We start from the raw sequence: 26,664 nt of genomic DNA on the forward strand, positions 1-26,664 counted from the left end.
GCTACTCAGAGACCTCAAAACAACACCAGACAACCTGAAGTCAGCACCTTGAATTTCATAATGGCGTGTGAAATTGATTTCCGGTCTCTAGGCATCATCCCGATTCCGGAAATACCCATTTTGAGTAGTATTCGACCATTTTTCAATCTCTACCAAAAAACCGGAGGTCGCTATTTTGATATTCAAAATGACCGCTAGCGTCGTTTCCAGGTCTCTGGGCACCTTTTCGTCAATTTAGATCAATTTTGGCTGATCATCTCGAATTTCAAAATAGCGTCGGCAGTTGATTTCGGAACTCTGGACATAATCCCGAGGTCGGAAATACCCATATTCGATGGTATTGAAATTTGATGGCTGGAAGTCGCCATTATGATATTCGTATCTTAACATCATTCCGATTTCATTCATTGTACGAATATTATCAAATGTTCATAAGAATTCTCAGTTTCAGAACGTATCCCCGGGAATGAGAAAATTCTTTCGGGGCGCACTGGTACTGATTTCAAAGCAGATAAGTTGCTGAATCTTTTAGTGATAAAGCTATTAAAATCAAATTAAAATTGTCAAAATTACAAGAATTGCAATTTGTGGGTCACCGGGTACCCCGTCGGACGTAAGAGTGTCAATCTGGGTTTAAAATATGGCTCGAATTTTTCAAAAGTACAATAGTTCATGTCACCCACACTAAATTTTTTTTTCCGAAAAACGCAGTTCTTCGTCAAGAAAGTCACGTTCGAATGTTGATTTTCGTTTCACAAAATACAAAGTGTCAACAAAAACGTCGTTCGGGTCATGCGTCATGGTGACAGCCGAAATGCAGTTTTTCTGATAATTTTTTCGACCGTAAATTTTCTTGCGTTGATAACTTTGTGTCGATAAGTTATATGTGTGGTATTCGTGTCTCCCTCCTAGATTATAATCTGTACGATAAATTAAATATAATAATAAATTTTGTTTGTTCTTTTTAAAGTAAAAAAAATTACAGATTTTACAGGGTGACACCGTGAAATTGATACACTTTATTTATGCCATAGAATTAAAACGGAGTAATCTAAGAAATATTACTGGTTCTTTTTTATTATCATAGTAAAGTGATAACGTTACAATTGAATCAGTTCGATTCAAATCTTTCGTCTTTGCTTTGATTACGGCCCGCAAACGCCTCTCAAAATTATCACAAGTTGGACCAACAACTTCGATCGCATTTCATCCCAGATTAAATGTATGAAACACTGTAACTCGAATCAAAGTTTACTAAAAGATATGATCTTCTGACAGAAATTCTTGTTATTGATATCACTCATACGTGTCAGGAACTTGATGTGCATTCATATTTCCTATTGAAAAAAAAAATGACAGGAGGGTTGTGTGCAAAGCCACGACCGCAAGTTGAAGTAGAATACTTTCACAAGAAAGATAACCCGGCTGCTTGCGTGTCAGTCATTTTTCTAGTAAATAAACGTTGACAAATCAGATCAATCGAATTTTACGCTTCAACAAGGATTGACCATTTTCAATAATATAGTAAGTTGCTTGTCATGGTTAGGGCTTGACAATTTTTAAATTTTGAGATGAAATTTTTTCGGATGTCGTGCTCATGACTGAAGGAAAAGATAATTCAGTACGTTCTGAGACACGGAAATAAGGTAAAATTTATAACTTTTACAAAGTTAAAAATGTAAATTAACTCAAGAGAAAACATTAACGCTTTATTCATCAGGTTTTTATTTCATCCTGAAAAGGACAATTTGTTGTTCATTTTAGTATCGGATAAGATGCCGATCACATACGTATAAAGTATTCGTTGTGATAAAATAAACAGTGAAAAGCTGATTTTTTTTTTTAATTCTCGCTTATTTTCCGTCGGTCTAGTTCCGCCACTGTTGTGGCCAATCACCGACGCCCAGGGAGGCGACTCCACACCCAGGACCCTAACTCACGACCCGTTTATTAACGGACCGGCGCCAACGGCTTTACTTCCTCATGCGATGGAAGGCGTGATCCCAGAGATTTTTCGCCTCAGAAAATCTCCCGGTGTCGGCTAGGATTGAATATAGACCAGTTGGGTTGGTTGTGAGTGGATCACGCCACCTCACAACCATCGACACCTATGAAAAGCTGATTTAACACTCAAAACTAAACGGCTCACGTGTTGTCAAAATGAGTCAACTTTTCATTGAATGCATTTACTAGTGCCCACTATCGCACAGAGACTGCATTTCACTAAAGTTCCTCACTACATCAGCCGATATCGATGCTGAGATCCGCTGCAACTAGTTCGCTATCCATAGCCATGCCACAGTTGTGGCCGCTATACGCTGCCATTAGTATTTACTAACCCTGCATCAGTTGGCCCAGCTGCTATCGTTGCTGGAATCCGCTGCAACTAGTGCGCTATCCATTGCTACGCCACAGCTGTGGCCGCTTCCCGCCATCGCTGGTATCCACTGCACTGCTAGTGCTGCTGCTAAGGGGGGACGACTGCTGTTGTCGCTGTCTAGAACTATTATGAGCGGCTTCGGCTGAAACAGGCTCTTATATAGGCCAAATAGCATGTTTTCAATTGCAAGGTATATAATTCTGTCGAGCGTGCTTGGGAAGCAATCATATAACGACCAATCAGAGGTCGAATTTTCCGTTTTGACAAGACTTAACTGTTTTCAATAGTACAATAGTGTGAATAATAAAATTACAATTATCTTCTTTTGGGAAGAATCTTAGAAGATTTTCCAATCTATTGCTGCAAGAACGAAAGAAATCCATCGAAAACTAACCGATTTATTAGCATTTGAAATTGGACATATTTTTCACTTTTTTCGGTTTTAGATTTTCATTTCACATCCCTATGTAGCCGAACTTCCTGAGAGAAGTATTCTACTTCAAAATATTAGTTTTTTCAATTTGTTTATTTTCATGTTACCATAAAAGTGTTGTATCTATTTTTATGATTCTTCCATTGTTTTTGCATGACAGTTTTCAAAATCATGTAATTATCACCTATAATAGAGGTTTTCCGTCCGAGTTTTATCCCCTATCTTTTCTCTTTAACGACGCCAATTATATCTGGTAGCTTACTTTCTAAAGTATCTTAATAACTAGAAGCAAATTTTTTATCCTCGCTGCCGACTACGAGCTGAAATTAAATCTAACTTAAAGCTAGAATGTTAATAATTACTAGTTAAGCGTCAAGACTAATTAATTTGAAATAAAAAAAATTAAAATTGAAAGAATAAATTTTTTGATGTTTCACGAGATTTACAATCTACATCCTAGCGGCACTACAGGATATTATTCATTAAAAATTTCGGCAAAATTGTTGAAATTTTATATGTTTACTGGTAAAGTGAGTTTAAGTGACAACAAAAGTGAATGGTGCTGAGAAAGCAAAAGTTCGTCAAGCTCAAAGCTTGTCTTCACAAACGCTATAATGACATACTTACAGCCTTCGAACTCTTCTCGCGTTATCTCCTCATCTCTAATCACTCTCTCTAAATGAAACTCACCACGGAAAGTTGGTGAAGATTATAAACGAAAAAAGAGTAAAACGCAGTTCATTTGTGCGATGTGGTAAAATATTCATCGATCATTTTTTCATTCTTTCAATAGTTACAAACCCGCAAGAAAACAAACATAAGTCCCTCTTATTAATAAAACTGGCCAGAAGGACGCACGACGAAACTTCTCCAGGGAATTGTAATTTGTGATATTTGGTAAGAGAAACGAGCATCGGTATAGTAGAACAGTAAGCGTATAAAAGGAAGAGTATCACATTACACACAAGCACTGATAAACAATAATAATAGGCATGCTCAATTGCGGTAATGCTAATAATAGAAGTGCGGGATACAGTAGACACCCGGGCATATCTCACAGTGGATTTAAGATTCTGGTTGCAGTGAGGAAGTCCATACAGAAAAAAAAATTTTTCAAGGCCAACATTTTTGGCGAACAAGAATTTTTTGATGGTAAATCTCTATTTAGTCTCTTTTCTTCCCAGTTTGACTTTACATATTCAAGTAATTTTCTTTCTTCGTTGTGTTTGAAAAGATAAATGGCTATTGTGTACCGTTCAAGGTACAACTTATAGAGCATGAGAAGGGAATTTTAGGTATTGAAAATGTTCTGCCAAAGTTGGTGGAAATCAAATCTATTATTGAAATATTTAATTATACTAAAACAAAAAGAAAACATCACGATACTAGAAAACAAGTGTAAAAATAATTATAAACAGCTTGAATATTGCAAAAAGTGTGACTTGAATATTTATTATGCGGAATGTTATGGAGTTTTGACGTAGAATTACGTCTTACGGCAAATTGATAAACCGAAAACGTCGAGAGCCTAACGAAAGTTGTCCGATTTCAAATGCTTATAACTCAGTCAGTTTTCAACGGATATGCTTTATTCTCGCGGTGATCGATTGGAAAATTAGCCATGCGTCTACCAAAATGCTGGGAATTTTGATGTTTTGGTGCTCACCATCGCTCTTTCGAAAAATTTCGAGCCTTCGTTTGGACGTAGATTTCGACCCATTAGAGCTGTAAGTAAACAAGACTAAATACCATCAAACATAAGTATTTTTGAAAATGGGATGATATCCAGAGGTCAGAACTCTACTTGCCATTTAGAATTCCAGGATGGTGGCTTCTAGTTTCTGGAAAACAGCTTAAAATGGCCGAATACCACCCAGCACGGTTATTTCCAAAACCGAGTTGGGGCTCAGAGGCCGGAAAAAAACTTCAGAAGCTTAAAAAGGTCAAATACCATCCAATATGAGTACTCTCGTAATCGAAATGATGCCCAAAATCCGGAAATTGTCTCCACACGTCATTTTGAAATACAAAATAGTGTCTTTCGATTACTGGAAATCGCTCGGTTAATTTAATGAAACCATTTCAATCGCAATTTTCTTGATCTGCTCGAACCTTTGCACAGATGATCCTTTGGGCTAAAGGTGTCATTTCGCGCTTTTAGTATTTTTCTCGACTTTTTTTGAAAAAGGTTGATGTAAAAGTGGTATGGAAGATTAAAAATATTTTAGAACGGTTGGATTGATCGAATTCGAAAAGTTGTAGGGAATAATTTTGTCTCTACGAGAAAACATGCAACGTAAAGAAAATAGTTTGAAGAAATAAAAAAAGAATATTAAAAATTATTTGTCTCAATAAAAAATCTTATCAAAAAATATAAAGCTTATCAAAAAAAAAAAAAAAAACAAACAAGCAAGCTGGTTCAAACAACTATCAATGTTTAGCCAATATTGTGTAGTTTTTGCAAAAAAATTTAATTCGGACGGACGTTGAAATTCATTTTGAGACGGTTGAGCTTGTTCACATTGTACATTTAAAGAACTCGAAATAAACTTACGTTTTAATTTTGTGTTTTTTCATGAATGCAATTCATCTCCTCAACAACTTTTACGAAAAAGTTCAACTGCTCAATTTTTTCACGGACTAGAAGAGTCACGTGCTAGCTGAGATGTTTCGATTTGGATATTAGAGCTGCCAGTTCGATGTTTTTCTAATTTGCTAGGCTAGTTATACAGTGACCATACCTAGTACCGTGTTGTCAGAGTGTTTCCGCTGATCCCTGGTTAAAGTATAGACCAAGTAATGGCGAAAATGGTTGTATTTTGTATAAAGAATCTGTTTCACTTTTAATATCGCACAGAAAGTGAATTGATTTTCTTAACTTATCCGCATTAGAACTTTTTTTTTGCAGAGTACGCCCAGGCCAGTAACCAAAATGCTGGCCACAAAAAAACGCTATGGCACTCAAACAGGTTGGTAAGTTCTTTTACCAAAGCAGCTAAAGCCAACATAATCCTAGCGAAAGGTTCTGCTTCGTTACAGCAAGTATTAACCCGCCAGCGGGTTTAACTTGGTTTTTCAACAAACCCAAAAAATCATTTTCGAAACTGGTCATCTGTGAATGATTATAAGATTATCCTGCTGTTTTACGTCTCAATGGTGAATGCTGTAAAAAAATGTTTGTACTCTTTATAGACAGCTCTTCTTACGTCAGCTTGAAAAACTGGAATGCTAACAAGCACAGATTGCACCTCATGGTGGTAGAGGTTTCTGTACCAAAAAAAAAATTGATTTCAGTTTGTTTTAATGAAAAACAATTCCTTCCAATTTGTACACAGAATCCAGCAGAAACAACAACCAAAGTTTAATGATGTCCATGAATCTTCGACGCGCGTAAACCACCGCGGCTTCTGAATTTTATGTAACATGCACAAATTTATTGTCGCAAATGTAAATAAACTATCGTTGCGAATTCTGGTGGCTAATCTCTGGCGTGTATCGTCCCGCCGCATAACATTGTATAGCTGCGAAAAAGTATCCACTCGCTACTACAAAAGTGTTACATTCCCGCAAATTGCCACTTTAAAAGAGGTGCCATAAAACGGTAAACTAACATGTGTTAATTTTAAACTTCTCGCATTTATTATTATGTAAACACATTCGGTTGTGATTATTGTGAGAGAGGCAAAGCGCCACCAGGCAGGGTAATCGTAACAGCACGTGCGATCGATGCAGGGTCGCCATGTGCTGGAATGAATTATGGTGTGGTTCGGAAGATTGATGGATTGGATTTTGATGTTTTACACGCTAAGTTGATCAATACCAATATTAGTTTTTAATATGTTGTTCGAATTGTTAAACTTATCCTGCACAAACTGGCAACCAGCTAGGTATTTTCCGTTTGTTTGTGCTCGCTCCATTAAGAGTCATCGAGCAGTTGTTAATTGTTATTGTGTGCTGCTGCTGGTTGATGTCACTCTTCTGAGCTTTTTTTTTTCTTTCTATCGCCGCGGTTTTCTTCCGCATAAACAAACACGGAATGGCCGTAAAAGTCGGGTCTGCTGAAGAAGCGCCTCTCAGGTTAGCTTTTCGCGATAGGTTTCTTCCCGTTCGATGGTGCAGCGAACGGCAATGCGCAATGACCGCCTCTGTTCGAGAAGCTCGTCTCTAGAGCTGCAAGATGCAGCGCCGCAAAGTCAAACGCTTCTCAGACCGGAGGAGCGAAGCAGCTCGCGGTTCGAGGATAGTGATTATGGGATTGAGCTTACCGGTTGTCTTTTCTCGGCTGTTTGATGGTGGAAACATCACAGAATCGGTGTTATAGTAGTTTTAAGTATACGAAGGTAAATTTCGTATGAATTTTTAATAGTGAGAGATTCGTCTTGTTTTACTCTTTACAATCACTGCATATTGTCTAATTTTTACCTTATTGTAGTCCTAGTTTCTTCATCACTCTCCATGGGTTTTTATTAATAAATAAGGAACTTCATTCGGTTAGATTCATACAGCCATCTTTTTATCCTCTGTCCCTATATGATACTGAACGACTTTTAATTTAAGCTATATAATCATCACCATCGTCCTAATTATTATTATCATCATTGAAGAATCACCCTGCTAGATGGACTACTAAACCTTAGCAAAACAATGCTTCTGCTGCTGCTTCACACCGCGGGGAGAAGCACCCGGCGTATGATCTAATCGAGCGCGTCTTTCCCTTCCTGTTGCGTTGTTTACCGGGCCTGTCAATCCGTTCACAGCCTCCGCCACCGGTAGAGAGCTAAGTATAACTGTAACGTGCGAAAATTAAATACACAGTCAAGAGAGCTTCAAACAACACGAGCAGCAGACAGGCGAACCTCGGGGTCCGAAGCAACAGGAATGGAAGAAAGTCGAACTCGTGGGAGGCCCAGAAACTGGTTCCCCTCTTGGGGCCCTTATAGCGAACCGAGGTCGTTTCTCGCGTCACGTCACGCGAGATCCGTTTGTGGCAAAGAGCCGGCGTTGAAGATGAAAGTGGTTGATGGCGTCGTCGTCCGGTGGGTTTCGTGGCTCTGTGTGCAAGAGACGGTCGGAGAAGGTAAACGTGGACGATTATGACTCATCATAACGTAACTGAGCTGCGACTTCCTTTTTGCGATGGTGCAGTTTTTCGAGAGACTGCGGAGAAGGGAGTCGGCACCAAACTGTGATAAAATCGTTTTTTTTGTGAGCGGGACACAGATATCGAAGCTTCGTGCAGACGGAAACTTCCCATTCGCGAGCGTGAAAAGTCTATTAAACTAAGTTAATAGAGAGATTAAACTAGTCTCGGAACGTTTTTTCCCAGCACGTCGAAGTGTCTTTCATTGTTCAGTAGCAACAAAATAATTTTATGTATAATTCATGTGTAACGAAATAGTTTTTTAGTTTAGAAATCTGTTACGATATACATAAAACCCCAGTTTTGTGCTTGTAGTACACTTTAAGACTTCAGGATCGTTGCTTGAGTAAACAATTGATTTTTATTCAATAACTTGGAGATTTTTTACAGCATGTTTCGCAACATAAAGGATTGTTAGAAACAGGAATGTTAATTTGAGTGTTCAGTTTTTTAATTTAATTTATTTCATTCTCATCTGCGGTAGTTGCGCTACTCTTTGCATGATACACATCATTTAATATTGTGTGTGGTAGCATAAAGACATACCGATCAAACAAAAATCCATTGTGGGTGCGGGACTTCACTTTGTGCCAACTCATATTCATGAAAAATGCTGTGTAATTTACGCTATCAATTGATTCGTTTCGTTCCTCGTACAGATGTTGATGAACGGCCACAAGCCATTTAAATACGCATCATTCTTTCATCCAGTTACAGCGCTCTCTACACGCACGGTGCACGGTGACTTAGCTGGAAGGGTCAATATCTTTTCATGGAGGATTTTCCCAGATGAGGCTTCTGTGCTTGTCATCATATATATGCTATCAGTTGTTGATGTTGTTTTGCCTGGAAAATTACTCTCGGGCAACCCAACGGCTATTTTTCAATGAGACACTGTCGATTGGTTCGAATGAAACTTTGGACTGGTTTGTTTGCTTCCCTGGAAGGATATATATTCGATAGATAATGCTTCTGCTTCAAATAGGGTAGATTATACAGAATAAACCTCTCCTCTTCTACGAACTCTGTAATCAAAACAAACTGAGACAAAATTTTGAGAAAAAATAATCCAATCCAATTATAATAATTTATTTGCATTGTTCGAAAAAATATATAACAACTGTATACACACCTAATCATCAATCAGGAAAAGTATTTTTAGCATACCTAACAAGCTAACAACTAAAATGAAGCGACAAAAATTAGGACCGGTTTTAAAATTCATGGTTGAAAAAATAAAAACAAGAGAATTCGTAGCGTGAAAAGCTTTTAGGGTTAGTACTATAGGGTCCAGATTCAATGTCTGCGCTGGCCACTCAACTCGACTCTGTTATCTTGGGACCACTTTTTGGCGGTATTGGTGGTGTGCTTCAGATTGTTGCCCTTCATGAACTGTTTCATCAAGGGCATCTCCCACTCGGCGTGTGAAAGCGTAACATCCCTTAGGATTTGGGGGTAGAGATACTAATTTATGATCTCATCCAGCAAGTACTAGAGGAGCCACACCATAATGCTCCTCCATGCTTGAATGTCTTCGTGGTATACTGTGACGTGGTATATTGGGTGATAGACCCAAGTTTTCCCGTCCGAGCCGATTAGATTTACCTTCGTCACATCCGACCAAAGTATAATTCGCCACTGTTTTTCTTTCTTCGGACCGATCCAATCGATGTGGCCCCCACGAACTCTAGCCATGGCGTTTAACGCTAAGCTCCTGATCCAGCAGCCGCCGCTGAACTCTCGAACAAGCTCAGTTCGTCCCGGATCTTCTTTCAAGCCCTTAAAAGGATCTATCATGGAAGCTCGCACAGTCATCCTTCGCCTCCATTCGTTTCGGATTTTCTGCGGTCGTGAAGGGTATTAAACACGAAGCTTTTGGATCGTCCCTTTGCGGTTTCGCGTTGGCTGCTGTCTGCCTCGATCATTTTACTAACAACTATCAACTGTATTTCTGTGCATTTATGCGCGCAAGAATTAAAACCTTACATACTTCTTGATTACTCTGACTTTTGACAGCTATCAGTGTGTCTTGCTAAAGTTGGTTATTTTGATTGCGTTAGAATTTTTTAAAGTTAAGGTTTGAAGTTTTAGTGCTCGCCGCTAGGCTTCGCTTACACAGGGTGTTCAATAAGTTCGAATACAACTTTTCATCGTTGTGTAGGTGCGCACCATGTGCATTGAAATTAGTGCCAACTTCAGCCTCATATATAGGCTTACCAATACCGATGCGCGAGGTGTCGACTTGCTGTCATTTGTTGTTTATTCACCGCGCACGATGAAGGTGTACCGCTACGTCGTAGTTAAGTATTTTTGCAAGTGAGGAGCTCACGTTTTCCGATGAGGTTCCCAATAAACATTGCCTTAAAAATAATTGACTCAGAAAAGAACATTTTGTATTTTCATTTTTTCTTCAATACATCTTCGAAGTGTATTCGAAACCCTCTGTGCTATATTTGAATTGGCAGTCAAAACTTAATTTGTTTTTTTTTAATTGGTGTGAGAGTTAATGTTTTGTCCAATACTTTATATCTTATATTGGAAACTGTTGATTAGTTTTTATTTTTCTAACATTTTGATTTTCACTTTTTTACATTTCTTATATCATATTTTTCTTATTTTAACCTTTTTAATTCTTCGCTGTTTAATCTCTTCATCTTTCCACACCTAATTTTTTTTCAATGCTATCCATGTAGTTTTTTTTTCTTTTTATTATGTTCTCTTGTTATCTTTAATATATATTATTTCACTTTTTAATGATGTTAAATGTTAAAATGTCTTATTGTTTCAGCATATTGCCTTTTGTCCTAACACCTTTACACGTATTAAGCTTTGTTTAACTTAAATTTGTTACTTTTTTCACTTTTCACTACCATACTTCGCTTGTAACCTTCGTGCCATTTGGTATATTTTTTGTTTCTTTCTTGCACTTCTTTGCCGTTTCTCTTTTGACTTTTTCACTTGTTTACCTTTTATTTTCTTTTCATTTAGCAATGATACACCTGTGTAACTTTGTTTTTTTTCAACATTTTCATTCTTTTGATTTTTCTTTTCACTTTCTTTGTCCTCTTTCCTGTTACTTTTTTACATTTTCATTTTCATTTTTCTTTTTATATTTTTATTTGTAAATATCGCACCTTCGATCATTTTATTTTTTTGGCCTTCCAAACTCTTTACTTCTTTAACGTTTTACTTTTCTAATTTTATATCATTTTACAACTCTTCTTTTACTTTTCAAATCTCTTACGTTTCGCTTAAAAAACATATATAATTTCAGAATTTTTTGCCTACTTGTCTTCTCATACCTCCATTATTATTTAATTTATTTATTGGTTTTATTGGAGTTCATCCTTATTATCCTGTTTTTTTTTCTAAATGTCATTTTGTTGTTACTTTCAAATTCAATTTTTCCCAAATACCCTTCAACCACTGTTTTTCTATCTTTTCTTGGCATCCTTGGTCCTTTTTATTTATATAAACTTTTTACTTCTATGTATATTTTTTCATTTGAAACTCTTTTCTATTCTTGCTCTATTACATTTTGACTTCTTTGCCGCTTGTTTATTTCATCTCTTCTGCTTATTTTTCTTTAATTATTTTACATCTATATTTCTTCACATTTTATTATTGTATTATTTTATCTGTATATCTTTATACATATTTATTCGCTAACTATTTTAACTTGTTACCTTTCTACATGTTGTTAGTTTTTTAATCTATTGATATTCTCAAATTTTATCTGGTGAACCTTTTTATTTTTTTAAAGGATTATCTATCAACTCAGTTATGATTCTTTGTTTTAATAATTTAGATTTATACAGTCATACCTCAATATAAGGCAACTTTATTTTTATTTTCGTTACGTTATATCGAGTTGTTATATCGAAACAAAAAAAAATTTTTTTTTTATTTATGTAAGAATGTTAATGGTTACTCAAAGATGCGCGAAAACCTATTTCCCATCACCTATCAGTATTTCTAAACATTTCTCATGCCGATTTAGAAATATTTTCAGAAGCAAAAATAATATTTTTTTAAACTGATACAAGAGGTTTTTTATACTGTATGCCTGAAGGGCACTGGGTACTGAAATACAAAATACAAGAGGAAATACTGAGATACAAAAGGTTACTCAAAGATGCGCGAAAACCTATTTCCCATCAGCTATCAGTATTTTTAAACCTTTCTTATGCCCATTATGGACAATTTTCGCGTTGGTTTCAAAACTTACTACAAACATTTTTATTTTTGGCCCAAAAATAGTTGCTGTATCATTTATTTTAGATTTCAATACATTTTAAAAAGTCACGTATTTTGCCTTTAATTTTTGCCTTTAATTTTTGCCTTTAATTTTTGTTTTTTATTTTTTAATATTTACTCTTTTTTCCCTTTTTTTCTAATATTATATTATTTAATCTTAATACCTTTGTGCCTTTTGAAAGTTTTTCATTTTATTTTTTTCACCTCTCGACACCAGCTAAACTTGTAGTACTTTTTTATTCTTTTTTTTAGTTTTGTTTTCTTACATTCTCACCCTTTTACCGTTTTTCACGTATTATACCATTTTACTATTTATTTTTATATTTTAAATTTACTATAGCTTTCCTTTGCTGTTATTTCTATTTTTCAACTTCTTGTTTGTTTAAGTTTATTTTTTGTTTCTTTATATGTTTTTACTTCTTTTTTTTTTCACTCCTGTTTTTTCTTATTTAAATCTTGTTATAAATAAGTTACAATGTTCTAACTTATATTTGGCCTTTAAATTTAAACTTTTTTATATTATTCACTCCTTTTTACCGTTTTTCCATTTTTCACTTATTATACCATTTTACTATTTATTTTTATTTTTTAAATTTACTGTAGCTTTCCTTTGCTGTTATTTCTATTTTTCAACTTCTTGTTTATATAAGTTTTTTTTGTTTCTTTATATGTTTTTACTTCTTTTTATTTCATATCTGTTTTTTTCTTTATTTTAATCTTGAATTAAATAAGTTACAATGTTCTAACTTATATTTGGCATTTCAATTTAAACCTTTTTATATTATTACTTTTCAAGCAAAAGTTTTGATTTGTGTCCCAGGGAGATTACGGGTTCAAGTCCCAGCTGGATGCGGTATCTTTTTCTAAATCTGTGTCATATTTCCAGTCCGCTTATTTTTCGCTTCTTTTTCATTTTCTCTTAAATGTTTTTATCTTATAACTTGCTCACCTTTTCATATTTTATTATTATCCCTCATTTAAACTTTTTCGTTTGTTTTCATATCGCTCAACAACTTTATCCTCATACTTTTCACACCTCTTGTACAATTACTACTTTTAAAGCTTTTTGCCTCCTTTTCCTTTCCTACCTTCATTCCAGTTTTATTTAATCATTTTTTTGTTATAGTCGAACATCTTTTTAATAAGCATCTGTGTTATGTCCTGTGTATTGTCCTTCTTAGTGTTATTTTCAAGTCATTTTAAAATTATTTATTCTTTTTCGAATTATTGGCTACCTTTGAACTTTTTATTTTTCTTCTTTTTCCTAGTTCAACCTTATCGCCCAGGTTGAACCTTTCTGTTTTTGATTTAAGACCTTTTTAGCTTTTTCCTTAACCACATTTTCACATTTTTACCGCTTACATGTTTTACCATTTAATTTCTTTTATTTTTTAGCTTCTAATTTTCGTCTTTTTCACAATGTTTTTTGTCCCTTTCACTCCGAGTTATTTTGTACGTCTATATCTTTTGACGGTTCTTTTTGCTCCTTATCTTTTCTAGCCTTTTGTTTTTACTGTTTCACCTCTTCATTGTCATACTTTTTAATTTTTTTGCTCTCATTTAAAAAAAATTAAAATAAAAGAATTTAAAATCTATTGTTACCTTCAATAAATTATTTCACTTTTTTATAATATTTTATTTTTCTTTTGATGTTTTCTAGTTTTTCAATTCCATTTTATTTTTAAAATCTTGCTACTTGTTTTCATAACTCCTTTTTTATTCTTTGACCTTTCCATAAGTTTTACAACTTCAATTAAAAAATCCTATTCTCTTACTTGTTACATCTCCTACGTTTAACTCCGAATATATTATAAATATTATTTGAACTTTCTGCCTCTATTTTTGTTTAATTTTTTTATTGTTTTTGTTATAGTTTAATCCTTCTTACACATTTACACATTATCTTCTTTTTCTTTTGAGTATTTTTTTCTTCGTACCTTCTAATCTTTCGCTTTTCAGTTCGGTCCTGTATACCTTTCTATTTTTTCCTTAATTCCCTTTTCCCGGATGTAAACTTTTAACGTCTATATCTTTCGATTTTTTTCCTGTATGGACTTCCTCACTGCGACCAGAATCGTTGATCTATTGTGAGATATGCCCGGGTGTCTGCTGTATCCCGCACTTCTATTATTAGCAATACCGCTGTTGAGAAGTGGCATGCTTATTATTATAATTTTTTATCAGTGCTTGTGTGTAATGTGCTACCCTTACTTCTACACGCTTACTGTTCTCCTATACCGAGCCTCGTTCCTCCTGCCAAATATCACCAATTATAATTCCCTGGAAAAGTTTCGTCATGCGTCCTTCTGGCCAGTTCTATTGATAAGAGGGACTTATTTTTTGTTAAGAGGAAGTCACGCAAAGGTATTGTAGATTTCAGCGTAAAGGAAAAGTAACTGGTGGGGAACCTGAGAATAAACACATATGCTTAAAGTCCTTTTTGACATATAATGGCCGGATTCTACTAAGATTCGAACCCACGACCATTCGCTCGACAAAGCGGACTCTGTAACCTTGCGGCTACGCAGCTCCCTCATCTTTTGATTTGGAACCCGTTTTATTTTTGCTTCATTACACGTTCACGTCTTCACTGTTTCTTTTTGTTTAGCTTGTCTATTTGTTTTTTTTATTAATTTTTTTCATTTCATTTATTTTTTAATTTTTTTACTTTCATGTTTTTTTTTTATTTTATCTGTGTATTTTTTGAGATTTTTACTTGCTCTTTATTCTAACTAGTTAGGTTTTTTTTTATCTTCGAACTAATTGATATTTTAACATTTTATTTGCTTTTTTACCTTAATGGATTGTTTATTAACTCAGTAATCATTTCACTTTACCATCTATTTTCTTTTGCCATTTTTGCACCTTCACCTTTTTTCCGATTTTATCTGTTTTTTTCTTACCGTTTTTTTTCCTTGTTGGTTTTAATTTTTGAACCTTTCACATTTTTTTAATCAATAATGGTATATTTGACACGGCAGAACCTTTCCCAATTGTATCTCTTTAACTTTGGACACTTTTGTTTTTTTTTTCGGCTACATTTCATTTTACAACATTGAACTGGATTCTAGGTTTCACCTTGAACTTGTGACACCTGTTAAGTACCTTTTTATCTATTTAACCTTTCACTATCTAATCTATTCACATGATTTAGCAATTTCTTTCATGCCTTCCTTTTTTATGGTTTTTCATTTTTCTACTTTTCATTTTTTTATGTTTTTAGCTTTTTACCTTATTTCACAATTCCTCTTACCGTTTAGATTTTATGGATAGTTTTGAATTTCTCTACGATTTCATAATTTCATCTCCTAACTTTTTGATTTTACAATGTTACCTTTTTAACTTCTTATTTCCATTTTTTTCCTCTTCGCATTTTATTGTTGCTTTAGAACCTTCTTATTTTTTATATTTTCACTAGTTTAATATTTTGTTAACTAATAATTAACTATTTTGTCACTTTTTATTTTTCATACGGGTACATACTAGCTTTTCACTTATATCATTTTTGCTTTTAAACTTTTGTTCTTTGTCGCTTGTTTTACATATTCAACCGTCTACATATTCAACCTTTTAAATTTTTCCTTCTTTTTGATTTTTTTTTCAGTTTATCTTTTGCAATTTTTGTTTATTAATTCTACCATTCTTGTGGTATCTATTTTTGTCCCTTAACTTTTGTCCTTCACATGTTTTCGTTTCAACTTTTTACTTCCATCCTGCTAGTTTGAACCTTGTACCTTTTAAAATTAACTTTATTTTTCTTATTATATTGTTTCCTTTTGAGTGTTGTTTTCATTATAATTTCCAATCGTCTATATTTTTTTTTCCTTTATTCTTTTATATTTGCCTACAACTCTATCGGATTACTTCTCTATTTTTTGTCATTAAGAACATTTTTACTCCGTTTTTCTCTTTGCTTTTTCTGCATTCTCACCTCTTTTCTTCTGACACTCAGGGAATCGTTGCGAAAATGTTAATAAAATTAACAGTGAAAGAGTTAGATTTAATGCAAACGAAAAAAATAGCAATTTGAAGATGTCATTTTATTTGTTTAGTCTACGGCAGCTTTTCTTAACCTTTTATTTTATCTGCGTGCCGCGCGGGTTGATTTGTTCACGCCGAGTGAAAGAGAAAGGTGATAGATCATGTTGTGGAAGACTAGTTGAGGGTTCAAATTAAACCGTAGTTTGTTTGCTTGCTACAGTCATATTTTGAGAGCAAGATTGAACAAATTAAGTATAATAAAGAAAAATTGCTTTGTCCTTTTTTCGCGTACCCCCTAAAGGCATTCGCGTCCCCCAAGGTTGAGAACCGCTGGTCTAGGGTGTACTTCAAAATTTTTACAACTGGTTTTGTTGTCCTTCTGTTTCAGATTTTTTACAACATCCGCATAATTTTTTTTCATTCAGTTTTTATTGACGTTGCAGATTAGTAAATAACTTTGAGCACTGTACTACAGTTTTTGTTAGGCTGGATTTTCTATTCTCTTCTACGTCTAAAAGCTGCATATGAAGTAATCGGCTCAAGCCTGTCTACATGCTTTCAATTCGACATCTGCATTTGACTTTTTGATGAACTAAAAACGACAGCACGGTAGCAGAAATAGAGTGCAACACAAAAAAATCCGACCCCGCCCAAGATAGTTCAAAGCTGGTGTGAATTGTGCTGCAGTTAAGAGATGTAAAGCAAATAAAGTCAGATAAAGGGGTCTTGAGCAGGCATCAGCCATCGTCGTCATCATCGCCTGGCAAAAGAAAGAAACGGTTACACAACACCCGCGGCCCAGAAAAGAGTTGCGCAAATTAGCGAGTGAAAAGTGAACATGCAATTTATTTACTCTCTCAATGCACTGCTGCTATATGGTTAAGCTAATTGGGCCCGAAGCGACAATACAACAAAAAAAAAAAACTGTTACGATCATCGACATTTTATTGTGATTATTTTTTTCTTCTCGTTTCGCAAACAAACCCCGTTTGCGAATCCGAACCATGCGTAAATAATATATTATTAGCAGCGAACTCGTCAATCAGACACACAGCAGCAATTGGAGTGCAAAAATTACGGCACGACGTCGCCCTGGGATAACTATTCGAGGCTGATTGTGTAACTAATATGTCAAGATAGGTCATCATCAAGAAAAAAATTCTGAATTGTTTTTTTTTCTAAAATTTGTCACCGTTGTAATTGCTTTTTTATCTAATAATAAAACAAGATTACAAATATAGTAAGCTTTAAAAAATAATCCTACGTCCTAAGAAAACTTTCCTTGTATTCTTCGTGAAGGAAAAGAACTATGTACAACAGAGGCTACTGGCCTTCCGATTTTTCGGCTGAGATTGTCTTCCGCGAAACCGGAAGTACTCTAGCAAGAATCTCAACAGCGTCCAGCTGTTGGGTAGTGAATGCGTTTTGTTAGTTCTCGTTTGTTTGTGAATTATTTCGTGTTTTTTTTCTCGGTTTTTACTGTTTGTTCGACTAGCTACGTGGTCCGCGATTCGTTTAGTAGGGTCCAGATTTGCCGGGCGGTCCGTACTGGGCAGCTGGAGCCGAGTGTCCGCTACCGATATCTTCCGCATGTCCGCTATCGTGACCACCGCCAACAGAACCGCTAATATCGGCACCAAAGCTGGCTCCAACGTTGCCGGAGTATCCACCGGACGATTCCTTCTGGGTCTTGTACTTAATGAAGTAGACCTCGGGTTTGCTGGGTTGCGTTGGTGCCGGGGTGGGGATGATGATGTCTTGCTGATCATCGGGTTTCTTAACCAGTACGTAAACCAGGGTCTTTTCTTCGTTCTGTGGCTGCACCGGGATCTGGGGTGCCTGGTAGGCCGGAGCGGACGGAGCCTTGATGAAGATGATCTTGTAGTGCTTCTGGGCCGGGGCTACCGAAATTGGTCGCTGGATGCGGACCTCCTCCGGCTCTGGGGGTGGTACGTGCACGTAGATGTGCTTCTGAATAATGGCTTGGCCTCCGCTGTAACCGCCACCGCCTCCGCCGCCTCCGTAGCTGCTGCCTACGAAGCTGGCGCCACCGGAGCTGAACGAGGATGATCCTGTGCGGGTTGGAAGGGGATATGCGTGTTGAGTGTAGATTGTTACTAATGAGGAAAAACCATCACCAAAACGAATTGAGATTCATTTGTTATCTGAAGCTAAACTATTTTTCGATTTGAAGCTCACTGACATTAAAATGTTTAATTTTAGTGTTTCTTTTTTTTCAAAATTTCTTTCTCGCCAACACAAGAAGTTATCTTTCTTGTACCGTTCTCTTCATCTTCTAGTGGAGCAGAATGTTTCACTCTTTTGTTCCATGTTTTCATGTACATGGATTTGCAACTGTACTACTAAGTATTTCATAAATATTCAAGGCGAGTCAAACCAACAAATCTCTAAATTGTTATCGATGTGGACCGAAAACTTACATAATATAATACTGTTAGACATCAACAGCTTCCATTCGTCACTTATGAATTGAAATTTTGTAAAAAACTTTGTTTGAATAAGAAACAGTGGTACGTTTTTTGTAGGAAACAAATCGTAGCAATTAAAAATATCCTGTTTCGAAGTGCTAGTTTATTTCAAAGAAATACCCTTTCCGGTGTAGAACGTTATTCTTCCTGTTTTGTGCTCTTCATCTTCCATTTATCGAGATGCTTCGTCCTTTTCAGTATGTTCCTACTGTTATATAGCAGCAAGCTCAGCACAAATTAAAAATGCGAGGTGAGCAAAATTGTCTAAAAAGATCGTACCACAATAGAAAACAGTAAACTTAGTATTTATAAAATGTTAGAGTAAAATTTACTTCATGCATCACCGTGACTTGTGGGCTCTTGTGGGCCAGTCATTGTTATAACTCCTATATAATTTTTTTAGGAGTTTTAGTATTTTACTGATGTGAATGAAGAAGAGATTTTCTTGGACATAAAAACTACTGAATCGAAAAGATTTTTTTTTAAATGGATATAATTCAAAAAGGAATAAGCAATGAAAAACTGCTCATTAAAACGCATTGAAATAAGCAGATACGGACCAATTCAACAGAATTCGCATCCGGTACATTGAAAAAAAATGTTATAATTTTAGGAACAGCATTGAAAACAAAATTTGTTGAGTGTGGTACTGTACATATGAATGATGTAATTACTTTCCGTTTCAGGATTAAATCTATGCACAAAGAAAAAGTGCGCCCATGGGATATTCACTTACTCATCTTTTCTCTCTCCTTTTTTTCAACTGGTTACATAGTTAACAAACTGAGTAATATGAAATATTGCGAAACAAAATAAGGTAATAAGGCGTAAAACACGCAGATATCAATTTCTGGAAAATCGGTTCGATAAAACTCATTAATTTCTCAGAATACGAAATATTGACAAATGAATAAGCTCCTGTTCAGTAACATAGTTTCATGGCTTGAAATAACAATTGCGTAAATCTCGAAAAATAAGCACTGTAAAATAATAGTGTTGATTGCTGAAAAATATTTTTATGCTTTAAGGAACTAATAAAAAATAAGAGTAGAAGCAGAATATTGCAACAGAAAAGAGTGTGAGGAACGGCTTGATCATTGGCTGAATAATTGCTGGATACGGACCAATTCAACAGAATTCGCATCCAGTATATTGAAAAAGTATAATTTTTCAAACGGAAAAATATTTTTTTTTGATTTTCATTGGAAACAAAGTTTTGGGAGTATTTTATTTTATATCGATATATTTTCCAGTAGACTGTAATTATTTTTCATTTCTGAATTAAATCTATTTTCAATAAAAAAGGTGCGCCCATGGGATACCCACTTACTGTTATTTTTTTTCTTTTAAACGGATGGCGAAGAGAAAATGTCAACTTAATAAACAAACTGATTAGTTGAAAAAATTCTAAATAAAAAAAGGATCTTAAGAGTACAAAAGTGTGCCCAAGACACGCATATATTAATTTCCAAAATTCGGTTCGATAGAACTCATAAATGCCTCGAATAGCGAAATATTATGAATATCAGTAGAGTTTCTTTGCATTAATTTTAAAATGTGACAATCTCGAAATATATGCAGTGTAAATCATAGTGTAAATTATTGCAGTCTAAAATATTGCAAAATAAAAATAGCTAGTTTTTAAAATATTTTTTTTTTTATAATTTCATTAACGAGAAAGCTTGTTTAGTAATATATATGTTGTAAAAGAATAGATCATTAGATGACACGAACTTGGTTTATCATATTTGTGAACATACGAAGCTGGAGACGGCTGGTTTAAGTAGATTGAAAATTCTTGAAAGTAGTCATTATTCATAAAAATCATTATCTGTACTTCTAAACAAATGTTTTTCAGAAGTTCAGCTACTTTTCTAACACAGGGACGACTTTCAAAGTTGCAGATAATCTCGATTTTTCATGAATACAAATAAATTCCACATTTTGGAATCTTAACTACAAACAAACTTATGGTGTACCGATGGGAAATCCAGTTCAGCGTGAGCTTGAATGAAACATATGAATAAAGCAGGAAAATAAATACCAAAGAGTTCTTCTAAAGCTAGGTTTATCAAAGATAACCTGGCAGTCGAAGATACTGATTATGTACTGAGCAATTTATAATGTTTACCGTTATAAGGAAGAACCTAAATTCAAAACTCCTCGCTAGGCCATGCCGCTAGCAAAGTCGAGTTTTTTCTCCAATATGTTTTCCAATACAGGTCGGACTCGATTATCCGGAACATCGAAAAAAATTTCATTCCGGATAATCGAATCACACAAAAAATACTGAAATTTTGCGATAAACGAGCATAAAATAAATATTTTTTTTTTTATTTTACTTATATGATGCAGTGGCGTAACCAGAAGTTATTTCTGATGCGAAAAGCGATAAAATCTTGAGAAGCAAAATAAATAAATTGGACATTGATTATTTTCACTTAATTCGAACATGTCTCAAACATGCCAGAAGTGACTTAAATGGTAACAAATATGCCAGAAGGAATGATAAAGGCAAATGAAAATTAAAAACGGACACCAAAAAAATAAAATTCCGGATAATCGAGTCTAAAATTCCGGATAATCGAATTCCGGATAATCGAGTTTCCGGATAATCGAGTCTCCGGAATAATCGAGTCCGACATGTATTATGTAGTGTAAAATGCATGAAAACTGAAAACCAGTTTTGATTATTTTGGTTCAATAACTCGAATCACGACAACAAGCGTTTTTCACGTTCTCAATGTTATGATTTCGTCAATTAGTTTCGGCCCAATTTTCTGAGATTAGACTTAACAACTCACATATCTCATGTTTTAATTTGAATAGGCAAATACAATTTTTTGGACAGTAGTTTAAGTTTTTTTAACTTTACTGGAATACATGAACCACATGTAGCGTCTTTATAAAAATTGCACATAAAATCTTTGAAATAATTTATGAAAACATTTATTTCAATAACAAATTCTTTTTTCTAAAAAGATGTAAAGGATTTTTTCCCACGCGTTATAAATTTTATCACCACACAGTGCGACGGTATTTACGGTTAGGCTTCTTTAAATCATGTTTTATGAATTTATACAAAAAAATGCGATTGTGTATTGTTCAAAAAAAAAAAAAAACAAGTAGGAGCATTCTGATATAGCAGAATTTTGCCTAACTTCCTTCACAACGCTTGGAAACACTTCGACAGTTTCTGTTCCAAAAATTATGAAAACTTCGGGTAGTTTGCTCCGGCATTCAACAAAGTTTAAATTCATCCACAATTATGTTATAATTGTTGCTTCACTTAATCGAACGCATCATTCCAAATCGCAAACTTTGCTTCTGATAGCATTTCAGCAAAGTCAATAAACTGCAGTCAAAAATGAAATAGTTGGGTTAACCATTGAGCTGATTTTCGATCTAATCATAACTTTCCCTTTAATCAAACTGTTTTGTGCTGTAAAAGATTCAATGAAAGTGAAAATATGAGTTGAACGAACGATTCCAATTTAAAAAAAGAGGCCAGAATGAAGCAAGGATGTTTGCTATATCCTTCCTGATTCGACGCCCAACTCCTTTTGATCTCGCCTAAATTCAATGATGAGCTATACACACAGGAGGCACATCGAACCGACATCGCAAACTGTATTCGATAATAACAGAAACGGGGGCAAACAAGGTTATTATAATTTCCAATAACCGGATCAATTTCGGTTCAGAGCTTCGCACCCGGGGCGCAAGCTGTGGCGTTCCATGGCAGGAGCGTATGTAATTTAACCCGAAGCGTTTCATGTGGCTGGGTTTACCGCAGCAAAAATGTTCTGTGACAGATTGCTAGTTTATTAGCAATTTGCCTAGTGATTAATTTGGTTTCGCGACATTGATGATATTAAGTTACCCCTCAGCGTGGTACTAATTTCGTCAATCAACACATCATGTCAGATTACCGGTTTAAATAGAACTGTAAACCACAATAACCTCAACCTATTTTGTTCTTAGACATGTATTCTAGTCAATTTTTTTTAAACTGATTTTGATCAGCCAAGTCTCATTACCCTCTACAGTCCATGTTGGGAAAAATCATTGCACTTTCATAAGTTGTTAATTTCTTTTAACTAATTGAAGTTGTTTAGTTGACACTATGTTCATTGTCACATTAAAATCAGAAACGTTCATTTTTGTCCCTCAAAACCAAAACGAATGCACTTCACTACTTTGTAGGCTCCAGAAAGTCACTATCGCAAATTCATAACAACAGACTTATCACACACCTCCGAAACCACTTCCGCCGAAGGACGAAAATCCGCTGCTGCCACCTCCGAACGAGCCACCGCCAAACGAGCCACCACCGAACGATCCTCCGCCGGAGCTAAACGAGGAACCACCGCCGTGGCCGCCTCCGTGGCCACCGGAGTAGCCACCACCGCCGCCGCCGCCGCCTCCGTGAGAGCCTCCGCCCGATGACGGACGGTTGTATGAGTAACCCGCTTCCGGTCGTGCGGAAGCCAGGGCCAAACAGCAGCTCACCAGTACAAAGGCTCTCATCCTTCGACAAATAACGTGCACGGAATCAGGATCGACTAATCACGGGTACTGAACGCAGATTTGCACTTGCCAACTGTTATTTTGTTTCTAGCTTCAGTTGGTGATGTTGATCCGTGAAATGCAAACAGATGACTGACGGTGACTCGGTGCGGTGTAATCAAATTTATACTCTTAATACCCTAATAATAATGGAGGTAAATGAAGGAGCTGCTGTCGTACTGTGCAGAGAGTTTGGGACCCCAAAAAGGTGCCCACAGCACAGCACCCGCAAGAGCGAGAGAAAGAGTCCAAAATCTTCACCGAGCGAAGAGATCATGCCAGCCGGAGAAGGCTTTCGGACTCATCATCAGCAGTATCAACTTACAAACGGGGAAGGGAGGGATCATGCGACCGATCAAACAAAACAAAACATAAAAAAAAACAAAAAGCACTGCTCGGATTTGCGCCAGCCTCAGCGCATGTCGAAGATCGGGCGCGCGCGCGCATCCGTGAGAGGCACACGACCAGCGACGCGCCGGGGAACCGCAATTTCGTGAAGCGCCGCGATTGTAAACATTTGCGTTCACTTTATCTCTTGGGACCCACAAATTGCTGCAACTCGTGATCGAGAGAGTAAGAGAGAGCTTCTGCCGGCTGCCGGCTCAAGCGGGAGAGAGGAATTATCTGCCAAGGCTTCGTAGGTTGCCTTCGAAAGAAAGGAAGAGTTTTTCCCTTTTTTCTTGTGTGCTTTTACTGCCAGTCCACTGCCAGTAGTAGTAGATCAGTGGGTTGTGGGATTGTGGGAGGCTGTGGGATTTCAGCTGTAAGTATTGACGCACGTGGTTCGGCGTTAGCTGGCCGCACTCTCGAATTCCATGCGGATATCAGCGAACGCGCGTTTGATGATGCATATGAGCTTGCTGTGGCCTACATTACATATTGGTTTGAAGGTGATTTATGACACTTCCCGTCATGGTGGCGAAGTGCTTTAGCTCGGAGTTGCGAATTGATAACGCGTGTGCAGTGTGAAAACAAAGAAAGAAAAGTTATTTTCGGAATTTTACCACCTATCAGCGGGAGACCAGAAAAATTTCAAACCTGCGTTGGCGGATTGCGATTTAATGTGGGGGGAGGATTATATAATGTTTATAGGTTTTATTATTGTAGCGATAATGTGCTAGACAATAAACAGGATAGAGAGGAGTACGTAGGAGTTATGTATGGAGAATATCCGTCAAAAAATCAATGCGTTTTTTTTTTTCAGGCGTTGTCGCTTTTATATAGAAGAACGGAATAAACTTTCATCAATTAAAATACATAGTTTTAATTCACTATGAGATATTTTCATACAAGTATGAAAAGCAGTCATTATACATGGACTTGTTCGCAATTCAGCTCCTCCCTTTTCCTTTCAGTGGCTGTCCACCTGTTTCTCCTACGCTTTATATTACCTCTAATCAGCGTTGCCAGGTATCCAGATTTAGCTGGAATATCCAGATTTTTGAACATGTATCTAGGTAGACAGCTTTGATGTCCAATTATCCAGATTTTTCATGGATGATCCAGATTTTATCCAGATTTTATTTTCTCTGTTCCGCAAAAAGGTCATCACTTCAATTTTGGCGCGAAATTTTGCAATTTCATCACCTAAAATTTTGCGTACCCCAGGACTTTTATCCGAAAAATTAACCTTTCACCCCACGAAATGACTGCCAGATTTTTTCCAGATTTTTATTTTGCCTTTTCCAGATTTTTAAAAAAATGACCTGGCAACGCTGCCTCTAATGTGTCAAAATCAGTGGTGGGCACCGCTAACCGAAAATTTAGCGACGCTAATCGCTAAGTCGCTAACCGGAAAATTTAGCTCGATAATCGCTAAACGCTAAACGCTAAACCCACATTAGCGGAACTTTCGCTAATCGCTAACTTTTTAATATGTAAATAGTCATATCACTATATTTATTGCTCATGTTTTGTGAGATTTGGACCACTTTGATCTGTTTTGGTTAAACAAACGAAATCAATTACTTTTTGAAGCTATTTACAGTAAGAGGTTCACGAAACGGTATTCATATTTGATTTTGTAAAAACAAGAATAACAAAAGTTATTTAGCTTGCATTGAAAATAGATACTCTTAGGAATGTTTTCATGAAAATTCAATTATTATCTAAATCGAAAAAGTAGAACCAAAGTTCTCATAATTTCGAGCGCATTGCAATTTACCAAAGTTCTTGGTGTGCCAAAAATTCAATCTAGACCTTGTGCTTGTTCTTAAAAATGCTCCTGTGGCTTGTACGATAACTGGAACTCCATTCTAGGGTAAAAAAACTGACAAAAGTAACTTTCGCAGTAAAGTATGTTCATCTTTCGAAGAAATTTACGTACGTCATCAGCAGTTCACAGTTTTTCTAAATATTTCTATTGTCGCTTCTCCACACAATTTAGCGAATTAGCGATTAGCGTTTCGAAGGCCAAAATTTTAGCGACGCTAACAGTTTCGCTAACCAGCTCAAAAATTAGCGAAATCGCTAACTGAATTTTAGCGTCGCTAATTAGCGAATTAGTGATTTAGCGGAATGGTGCCCACCACTGGTCAAAATAAATAAAGATCCAGCTTAGGAGCTCCAGGGAATAAAACAGATAAAAAAGGCCTCATTTCCACCTAACAAATCCAATTGGCGGGGTACTAGCTGAGTACCGTAAAACGGGGTGAATAGAAACAGTTGTTTGTTAAAAAAAATCACAGAAGGGTTGTGTGCAAAGCCACGACCGCAAGGTTGAAGTAGAATACTTTTACACAGCTCTACTTACGGCTGTACATTAACCTACGGCCGGGCAAATCGGGTCGCGCCGCTTTTCGCGTTTGGCCTGGCAGAGGCCTAATGCGCACGGCCAACACAATAGAAAGGTGTTTTCACCTTAAAAATTAGACACGGCTTTACTGGAGTAAGTGTTGGCAAATGCATCTACCGCTAATGCCGCCGCTATCGTACGAAAGCGCGTCGTTTCATGTGGGGAATAATATCAACAACAAAAAATGACGCGCGTCTAAGCACACCCGAACTGTTTCGCCATGCCGCTTCCATTTACTTCCTTATAACATCGGCCTCAGGGAAGTGCCGGCTGCACCTACCGCTGAGGCTGCTACCATACTGCTATTGGTACCCAAAGCTATTAACTCTTCAAATTAAGTGTTTTATTTGTCCTCAAAAGAACAATTGTTCAATTCCATCTCGTATATAATGCAATCGCATCTCTGTAATATTACCGACAGTAATATTCTTCTGAATAAAATGATCCAACTTTTCCATTAGAGGAAGTGCCGGCTGATGTACGGCAAAAATCTCGCCCGATCGCTAGCGTTGACGTTCAGCCTAGCAGAGGCCTGAGACGTGATGACCAACCACAGGGCAAGTGATTTGTTCAATTTGAAAGCAGCCACAGGGGCAACCCGCTGCTATCCTCTGTTACTGC

At 36.2% G+C, this 26,664-nt stretch overlaps 2 protein-coding genes across 5 annotated transcripts in view; both read right to left on the reverse strand.

Annotated features, from left to right (window-relative positions):
* The window catches only part of LOC129724857 (RYamide receptor-like), a 309,108-nt gene that overhangs the window by 25,176 nt on the left and 257,268 nt on the right, over nt 1-26,664 (reverse strand). The gene's annotated exons all lie outside the window — the stretch shown is intronic.
* LOC129724885 (rRNA 2'-O-methyltransferase fibrillarin-like) lies at nt 17,358-23,349 on the reverse strand. Its single transcript, XM_055680164.1, has 2 exons — nt 22,937-23,349; nt 17,358-18,263 (listed from the first exon to the last, which is right to left on the reverse strand). The coding sequence occupies exons 1-2, from the start codon at nt 23,208-23,210 to the stop codon at nt 17,707-17,709; spliced, it is 831 nt and encodes a 276-aa protein (XP_055536139.1). The 5' UTR covers nt 23,211-23,349; the 3' UTR covers nt 17,358-17,706.

This window comes from Wyeomyia smithii, chromosome 1, assembly GCF_029784165.1.
Source record: "Wyeomyia smithii strain HCP4-BCI-WySm-NY-G18 chromosome 1, ASM2978416v1, whole genome shotgun sequence".
Taxonomy (NCBI): Eukaryota; Metazoa; Arthropoda; class Insecta; order Diptera; family Culicidae; genus Wyeomyia; species Wyeomyia smithii.

Coding starts and splice junctions, on each gene's coding strand:
- LOC129724885 (XM_055680164.1), bottom strand. CDS start 23,210: ATGAGAGCCTTTGTACTGGTGAGCTGCTGTTTGGCCCTGGCTTCCGCA. Junction 18,264..22,936: donor CGGCGGAAGTGGTTTCGGAG/GTGTGTGATAAG, acceptor CAACCCGCACAG/GATCATCCTCGTTCAGCTCC.